The sequence below is a fragment of the Sphaerulina musiva genome (assembly GCF_000320565.1).
Source record: "Sphaerulina musiva SO2202 unplaced genomic scaffold SEPMUscaffold_3, whole genome shotgun sequence".
Classification (NCBI taxonomy): domain Eukaryota; kingdom Fungi; phylum Ascomycota; class Dothideomycetes; order Mycosphaerellales; family Mycosphaerellaceae; genus Sphaerulina; species Sphaerulina musiva.
This window is the reverse complement of record NW_016017385.1, coordinates 2500020-2508650: the sequence shown is the minus strand read 5'-3', so window position 1 is coordinate 2508650 and position 8631 is coordinate 2500020. Positions and strand designations below refer to the sequence as shown.

Sequence of the window (8631 nt, the reverse complement as noted above, 5' to 3'; positions counted from 1 at the left end):
TCCTCCTCCTCCTCCTCCTCCTCCTCCTCCTCCTCCTCCTCCTCCTCCTCCTCCTCCTCCTCCTCCTCCTCCTCCTCCTCCTCCTCCTCCTCCTCCTCCTCCTCCTCCTCCTCCCCCTTTCTCCTCCTCCTTCTCCTCCTTCTCAGGCGCGAAACAACAGCTGCACGCAGGGGCACATAACTAGGAGCTTATAGCTGGCCGACGCGTAGCTTTTGTACTGGCCATAAGTCAACGGACATTACATCTAGCCGGAGAAAGCAGGGGGACTCACCATCCTTTGCCTGGCAACGATGAGAAGAGAATGCTTGCGAGCCATCAATTCCAGGCCCCTCCGCTGCGCCTCGTTCGCATATACTCACTTGGTGATGAGCTCGGACTGCCTCATCTCCCGGACATAGCCAGAGCCTTGAGTGGGTTCTCGTCAGGGGTCAGCATACTCTCAGCAGGTCAAGGACCTTTATCTCTACAGCGAGCACGTAGGGGGAATCGAAATGAGCGGGTTTCTCTGCCTACACCTACGTCTGTCCGTCAGGGCTTCATACAAAAATACCGAGGGGGGTTGGCACAGGGCCTTGGGGATTGGGTAAGCTACAGCTATAGCACCAGCAGTGTCATATCAATTGCATTGATATGTGGTCTGCTTCACAGCTTTCTACGGGGTCATCCACCTCCACTAGCTGTCTGGGACAAGTATTGATTGTAGCAAATAGTGCCTCGGCGAACCTTCTGAGTCCATAGTCCTACACATGGGTATATTATACGGCAAATTCATGAGCATCGCTCACGTCGCCCACTCGGTTGATCTTGCCGAGACGGCTGCGCAATCCTTTCTTCTTTTCCTTCTCCTCCTTTCTCTTCAATGCCGTGCTTATTACGCCGACGAGACGTGCTGCTGTCCATTGCTGCGCGTAAAGATGGAACGGCATCCGAAGGCGTCCTGCTCTCAAGAATTCTTGTATAGGTAGTGCTTGTTGATATCAGTCAACATCGTGGTAGCTAAAGGCATTTTTAGGCGGGAATCTCGCAATTTGGGAGATATGGCTGCCACAGGGGCATAGAATATACTGATAATGTGAAAAGGAAGACGCGAGCTTCAACACTTGTAGTTCAACTAGTTCCATATTCAAAACGAGCCAAGACCGTCCAAGACCAACAAGCTTGGTATTGAGTTTGACTCCACTCTCACGCTTCCATCTCTTTTCACCGGACATTCATCATCATTTCTCGCTCCATATTGCGCTGGAGGCCTGGCAGCGCGACATCTTTGATATACGATGATATGATGGCCGCAGAGCTGGGACGATGGGCGTTGCAGAAGAGCAGAGAAGAGCAGATTGAAGAGCTTCGCAATAGACAAGCAAGACGACCGTGGAAGACCGGCTGAATAGCGAAAGTGCGTAGCGTGGGAGATAAGAGGATGATGGACAAAATATTCGAGTACGTCTTGATCGTGCTCGTCGGTGCAAGCACTCTGTAGGGGCTGCTCCAGTCGATATTCCGGGTTCGACCTGGGTATCGAGCTGGGAGGGACACGAGGATAGTACAACGGGCATAGAGTTATGCCTGATCGATCAGATGCTAGAATCAATAAATGAATCAATGGTTCTTCAGGTTCTCTTCCCAGATCAGACGCGCGTTTGGTCTTGGTATAAAAGAGGTATTGCCGATCTGCTTGTTTTCGAGCACGCCGAGGAGGTCAACGGCAAGGTATCTGCTGCAATGCAGAACCAGACAGTATGTTCTGAAGACAATACCGTTGATATAACCGGCTGTCAACCGCTAGAAGTGCACGCGGGTCGATCTGGTCGGATCATCAATCGCAGTGGAGGGACATGGAGTCGTCCATGCCCGCGGCCCATGCATGTCCGCTTCCTTCTAACTACGTCGACCTTCACACCTGTCACCACTTCTGTTACTTTCAGGCACCTACCAACATCGATCTCATCACCCACTCTGGACCTCGCTTTACCGCGTGGCACAATCATCCTGCTCTCAGGAACCCCTGATGGAGGCAAGGCCCTGGCGGCAGAGTCTGTTGCCGAGGGATTGCAAGTGTTACCCCTCGCCATAGCCTCAGAAGATCTCGGTTTGCGTCCCACGGAGGCGGAGAGCGAATTGCAGAGCAGAAATGACATATACGCACGCTGAAACGCTATCTTCTTCATCCCCGACGCAGCCGATATCTTTTTCGAAGCACGCAACAACCATGAAGTCGAGAGAAATAAGCTCTTATCCATCGTCCTTCGTGTTCTGAAAGGTCTGGAATACCACGAAAGCATCATCTTTCATTACTACGAACCACGTAGACTCCTTCGATTGAGCCTTCGAAAGCCGCATCCACACCTCCCTGCAACAACGCAAAGAGCTCGATGCCAAATCCCTTTGGGACCATCCCGCAGACCTTCCTCAGCAGACACAACGCTTCTCGAGCCTCCGTCCGCCTCCAGCCTGCGCAACCCTTCGCCGACGCTGTTAAGTTCTACGGTAAGAAGCTTGCGCTGCTGCAGTCCCCGTTGAGCTCAGCGAACAGGGGATAGAGAAAGAACCAGCCGCGCCAGACGTGCGCCTTATCCAGCCTTACACCCAGTCTTACAAGATGTCTGTAGCCGCGGTCAAGAATCTGGTTATCGCCATCCTTATCAACGGAGACGACATCGAGAACTTCTTGAAGGCGGCCCAGCTCCTAGCGGCAAGTTACCTTGAAAGAGCCATGGCTTATAGATACTTCGCGCTTATGATGCACACTATCTAGCACCTCTACAAGGCCGATCAGGCTTCGAATGATGCCTTCCTACATATCTCTATATGGATGTGAGGATCAGTCGGGCAGGTCACAGTCTACTAGGCCCGGGGGTAACAGCTCTCACGATAAAGAGAAGATACTCTGCCAACATCAGACCTGGATCCCTTCACTTACATCGGGATTATAGACGGGCGGCATCCAACGCAGCATCACCAGCAAAGACAAGATTCTGCTTAAAGAGCTTGGAGATATCAGGGTGCCGTCCACGATACTATATAAATGGCAAAGAGGAAGAACCGGCGCCGTAAGCTCCAGGGAAGCCGCTCGCGAGCTTGGTGATTGGGTTTCTGCCTCCAATTGCATTATAGGCGTAGAGAGGCGGCGTCGTGAGATGTAGAGTTGCTGTCAAAGTGGGCACCTCACTCGTAGCCCTGCACCGATCGAGCTCGTACAATTGGCGCGCTGTCCCCGACGATGTGCAAAATTTGAGGTCGATCGGACCGGGTCGCAACAAGAGCGTTGGGTCAGGGCAGGAAGGGCTCTATCTGCCGAAACTGTTTCTCTTACCCCCCCTCTCTCACCCGTTTTGTTGTAGCGCAGTTCTTGCACCGATGTTCGACCTCATTACTCCCACCTAGGACGGGCCTGGCTATCTACCCTCTCCACTCTCGATGGGATGCCAACTTCCCGCTAGCTAGACACCAACATTGTCCTGCACCTTGTTGTTTGTTCGGCTTCTCCACCTCGTAAAACACAATAGAATGTTAGGTATACACGTCAATAACTTCCCCCTTACCAAAGACCCTATTGTGAGAAAAACGACCTTCTCTCAAAACTCCCCAATCGATCCATCTCGCGTCCCTCTACACTGATTATAGGGGGTCTTCTTACTAGGACGGCCTAAATAAAGTGTTCTTGCAGCGAGAGCGGGGGATAGCAGCATACGTAGACTCTCATCGCTACGAACATGTACATTACAGGAAGACAGGAAAAAAACCACGCAGGCAGGTTTTTGTCAGATTGCCTGTATACCTACCTTACCTAGCATATCTTATCTCCGTTTATCCCTAGGGGTAGAGAGGTAAGATATGTACCTACCTTATATATCTGTTGCAATCCACAAGGTAGGTACTTTTATTTGTTTCAAATACTACCTAGTCACGCCTAGGTAGGTAAGAACAGGTTTACTTACCTTACTCTCGTGAATAGTTCTATCACGCCGCTCCTCTCGGGGATGTTTGAGCTTTTGAAAAAAAAAGGTACTTATAGGCTATGGGTACTACGTACCTAGGTACAGTACCTAGGTTCGCCGATTGTACGCGGCTTCTTGGGAATGGTTTGATATAGGTACTGTACCTGTAGTAGGCAAGTACTCCGGGGTCTTGCTGTACTTGGGTATACTAAGGTATAATCTCTTTTGAATGCATTTCCGGTTGCTGAAACTACCTACTTACCTACATGCCTCGGGGCTATCAAAAATGCTTGATTCTTTTAGCTAGCTTGGGCTTTAGGGTCGGATATAGGTAGTTCAAGTGTGTTGGCTGTCTGTCTAGGCCTAGGGACGGCGGAGAGATTTCTTGGCGGTATGGTAGGAGTATCTACCTAGTAGAGTTCTTCAAGTCTCTGTGCAATAAGCAGAGGATTAGGATCCGGTAAGACTAATTCGGAGCAGATTCCTTATACCGTCGAGGTAAACACGCCAAAGTCGTTGCTTGAGTCGATAAGATATAGGTATCGGGTACTCCTATTGTAGGCTGCCTGTTGGACAATACTTATCTATACCTACCTATACATCGGGGCATTCTCCGAGAAGCGAATACCGATCAGCCAGAAATGTCAGGTCTAGGTATCTTAGTTTTCAGACCAAGGTGTGATGTTGAATATAGCGGATTTCATATACAGACACTACGACAGGGATAGGGAACCGCGAACCCCGCGATTATTTTCAGAGATACCTTAAGAACAAGTTCACGGGAACTGTTCTCGGGGTTCGGTTAGGTATAGCGTAATGTACACTGGGTATGGTACGGGCTGTCCTGGTAGTCGTAAGCGCGCGATTATTGTATACTTTTCAAACCACCTGCATACCTGGTAGTAATGTAGGTAATGTAGGTTCAGTCAGGTACCGAAGTATGCTTGGCATCACGAGCTAGGGCGATTCAAGCCTTTTTTTTGCAAAACATTGGCCCCCAGGTGATGATGGATGGACTGTGCCTCCCGAGGTAGTCGATGTCGCCGATGATGGGAGGTTTATCAGCCGACCTTGACGCGCCTCATTTTCTTACAGGCGGAACACCGATAAATAGGGTTAGCGATACTCCCAAGTCGCCGGGCTTCGGTTGCCGCGAGACCAAGACGAAGCTTGATAAAGGAGACTGTGCGTGAAATGCTCCGAGGGGGGCGATGTTCGGGGTCCCAACTAAGGAATGCTTTATGGTTGAGAAGACGATGGCATGATGCGCTCAGTCGTTCAGCTTCGTTTTATGGTAGAAGTAATGATGTGCCTACTGAGCTGAGCCTACCAGTACTGTAGAAGGAGAATTGGAGACAAGGAGTCTCGAGGAAATGAGTTTTACGGACGCAGCCGCCCGCTCTCGTCAGGTCAATCTGCTACCTCCTAGTGGGTATGTTCTATAGTACAGGTACTACCTACCAGGTAGGTATCTTCTTCCAACAGACTCTTTCTATTCCATCGCTGTCTCCTGTTGCTACTCAAGCCTCGACATCCCATGCCCAGCCAGAACAGCACCGCTGCACGACGAATTGACGCCATTGTCAGCCATATCGCACCCGCTAGCACTCCCATGGCCGAACGACCGTTCATCACCTGCCACGTCCTCGATACCATTACGGGCAGGCCAGGCGCGGGCATCGATGTCAAGCTGAAACTCGTCGCTCCGGAGCATATCACGACGGCTCACTGGACGGCGACGACCAACAGTGATGGCCGTGTGCCCGCGTGGACTTCATCGGCCGATATCAATGAGGTGGTGAAGACGGCCAAGGCAGACTTGAAAGACGGCGACCAGCTGATTTGGAGCTTGGTCTTCAACACGGAGGCATACTACGGCAAGGGCAAGACCTTTTGGCCCCAAGTCGAGCTGAGATTTGCTGCTGAAAAGTCCGAAGAGCACTATCACGTACCGCTCTTGTTGGGGCCGTGGAGCTACACGACGTACCGGGGATCATAAATAATTGAGCACCTCCACGCACAGGGATGGTATATATTGCGCCCAGCCTATATATCAGCAGACCGATGATCACTGCATTGTCCTTGATGACAGCTATTACAGCAAGCAAGGGCAGAACGAGTGCAGGAGAGAGTCCCGCTTGTACACGCCGCAGCAGTGGGAGCAAGGCGGTGTACTGAGACAGGACCAACAACAATAGCATCCACTGTCATACCGACTCGTACGCTTTGACTGTTCCCCGTCGCCGATATGCAATTGTGCGCAATGCCGATACGCGACCGTCCACATATTGCCAATAGATTGTGCAGGATCGCTTAGAACTACGGGGGCATCCACCCGGCTCCACAAGCCATCAACCCATGCATGGCCAACAAGGGGTGGGGATGATGGTGCGTAGACAACGCATGGCAACTTGGCTGAGCCTGTCAAACCTGCCAAAGTCTGCCGCCGAACTCCCTATTGATAACCAGGACGTGAAGAAGCGTTTCCGAACTCTATTCCCACCCATGGCTTCCTCTGCACCACACGCACACCCTCCCAACACTGCCGTCCCAAACGCTCGCACGAGTAGAATGATTGGCCACAAGAACATGGCTCTCTCCCGAGCCCTAGAGAAGGCTCAGATGGCCGTGGAGCGCGACCAAGCCGGCAATGTCAGAGGCGCCCTGGCATCATATCGCAGTGCGAGAGAGCTGCTCACCAAAGCAAGACGGCGCATGTCGAGCGAGGACGACGCCCTCAAGCTGGATGCCATCGCACGCGCATACGACAAGAGGATCTCCGAGCTACGAGAGTCCATCAACAGCGAGCCTCGAGAAGATGACGAGCGTTGCCCAGAAGACCCGACATCTTCCAGAATATGCAAGCCATCCCCTGGCGCGAGAACTGCTTCCGTGTCCAGAACCGCTCCGGTCTCAAGATTTGCATCTCTGCCGACTCATGCCCCCACACATGCACTCCGACGCAGCCCCCCTTCTGCACAGCCTCTCAGGAGAGACTCTCATCAGCCACATCCTCTCAGGAGAGACTCTCACCAGCAATGGCCGTTGACACCAGAACTCGAGACCAAAGCTACCGTGGAGCGATACATGAAGCGCAAATTGCCAGAACGACCCGCCTCGAGAGCGCCACGCTATGTCGTGCACTTTGATGACTACCATAACGATGACGAGAACATTGACGTTCTGATTGACTGGTGGAACGACTTGTTGGAGGGCAGCAACCGGTGGTCGATGAGCAGCGACAAGACTCTGGTACCTTCATCCTCTGCCTATGGATCCAAGGAGTATCGGAAGTCTAGCAGTAGCAACTTCTCGGCGCAACGCAATGGCTCCGAGTCTCCGACCGATAGTGTGCGGTTTTGGTCGCCCCCTGCTACGCCCATATACAACGGGTTCGATCATAGCAAGATTGTTCGCTAAGATGTAGCACTGGCATCTGACAGAGAGAGCGCTCGTCCTTGGGTGTCCCTGGTATCAGAGTGGGCTTTCAGACGACATGAGCATCATGTCGAACCATTCATCACTTTGACTACATTGATGATTCGGTCACTGAATCCAAGCTACCAAATCGGATACTCGGCAACCTGCAGTGTTCTTATCTTCAGGCTTCGGGCTGCTTCAAACGGCCGCTCGAATGATGGTCCTCTACTGCATCATCAGGCTTCACCGTACGCCACAGTCGTACCTGATCCCAGCGCTCTGTGGTCATAGGGGACGATATCGCCAATCGATCATTCCCAAGCTCAGCCACGCAGACTTGGACCAGCAACATTGTTGGGTATAACGCAGCACCTCGGAACACCTACACGGCCATGTCTGGGGTGAGTTGGTTGAGTACCTCACCACAGTCACGTCTGACCTTCGACAAGCAGAAGTTCTCTACCCAGTCCATAACCAAATGCCGTCTGATTGTGGAGACCCCCGGGTTACTGCGATCGATATCACAGTACCCCACACCACATCTCGATCTCGCGCAAGGATTCACCCTAAGCCTCGGGCGAACGATAGCGGTGGGATCCGCTCTCGACTGTTAGAACGTTGCTACCTACCTTAGGTACCTATCCTATCCAAAGAGTTTCCAATCATCACATCGAAGCCGAAAGATTCGCAGCCTCAGGTCCTGGCGACATTGCCAGCACAGCAGCTAGACCTTGCCACGATTTATGATGAGATGACTCTCGAATTCAGTGTGTTACTATCTACCTACCTACCTACCTACCTACCTACCTACCTACATACTCTACTCGAAGCTACAGGTAGCTCGTGGTAACGCTTTTGTGGCAATCTCGTCTCTGTATGATAGCATTACCTCTGAACCGCAATACATCTTACCTCACTGTACTTTACTTGTCCGATAAAATTTTATTATTTTGAAAAGGGAACATAAGGAGGATAGAAGAGAAGCTCACATCAAGCAGTTCTGATGAAACTGCGCTAGCCGCTGTCTGGCTGTCTGTCTGGCTGTCTGTCGTCGTACTTCTTGGGGTATTCCGTTCCGTCGGTGGGAGGAGCGTGAGGGAATTCTGAAAGAAGAGGGAGAGAGAAAAGGAAGACCGGGCGGGAGGGGAGCCGGGGGTGCAAGGCCAGAGAGAGAGAGGAAATACCCACCTGGTAGGTGGAATAAGGAAATAAGAGCCAAATCGGTCGTCAGTCATATTAACCCTCTCTCTCTCTCTCTCTCTCTCTCTCTCTCTCT

The 8631-nt window shown here is 51.7% G+C and overlaps 3 protein-coding genes across 3 annotated transcripts; 2 read left to right on the top strand and 1 right to left on the bottom strand.

Annotated features, from left to right (window-relative positions):
* Nucleotides 1–5425: 5425 nt before the first annotated feature.
* Nucleotides 5426–8436, top strand: SEPMUDRAFT_148410 (uncharacterized protein). Its single transcript, XM_016904909.1, has 2 exons — nt 5426–7756; nt 7805–8436. The coding sequence occupies exon 1, from the start codon at nt 6294–6296 to the stop codon at nt 7353–7355; it is 1062 nt and encodes a 353-aa protein (XP_016762936.1). The 5' UTR covers nt 5426–6293; the 3' UTR covers nt 7356–7756; nt 7805–8436.
* Nucleotides 5548–5934, top strand: SEPMUDRAFT_41339 (Hydroxyisourate hydrolase; the record flags this gene model as incomplete). The annotated part of the gene is made up of 1 exon (XM_016908824.1): nt 5548–5934. The coding sequence occupies one exon, from the start codon at nt 5548–5550 to the stop codon at nt 5932–5934; it is 387 nt and encodes a 128-aa protein (XP_016762938.1).
* SEPMUDRAFT_148411 (uncharacterized protein) lies at nt 7328–8436 on the bottom strand. The gene has a single exon (XM_016904910.1). The coding sequence runs from the start codon at nt 7705–7707 to the stop codon at nt 7537–7539; it is 171 nt and encodes a 56-aa protein (XP_016762937.1). The 5' UTR covers nt 7708–8436; the 3' UTR covers nt 7328–7536.
* Nucleotides 8437–8631: the final 195 nt, after the last annotated feature.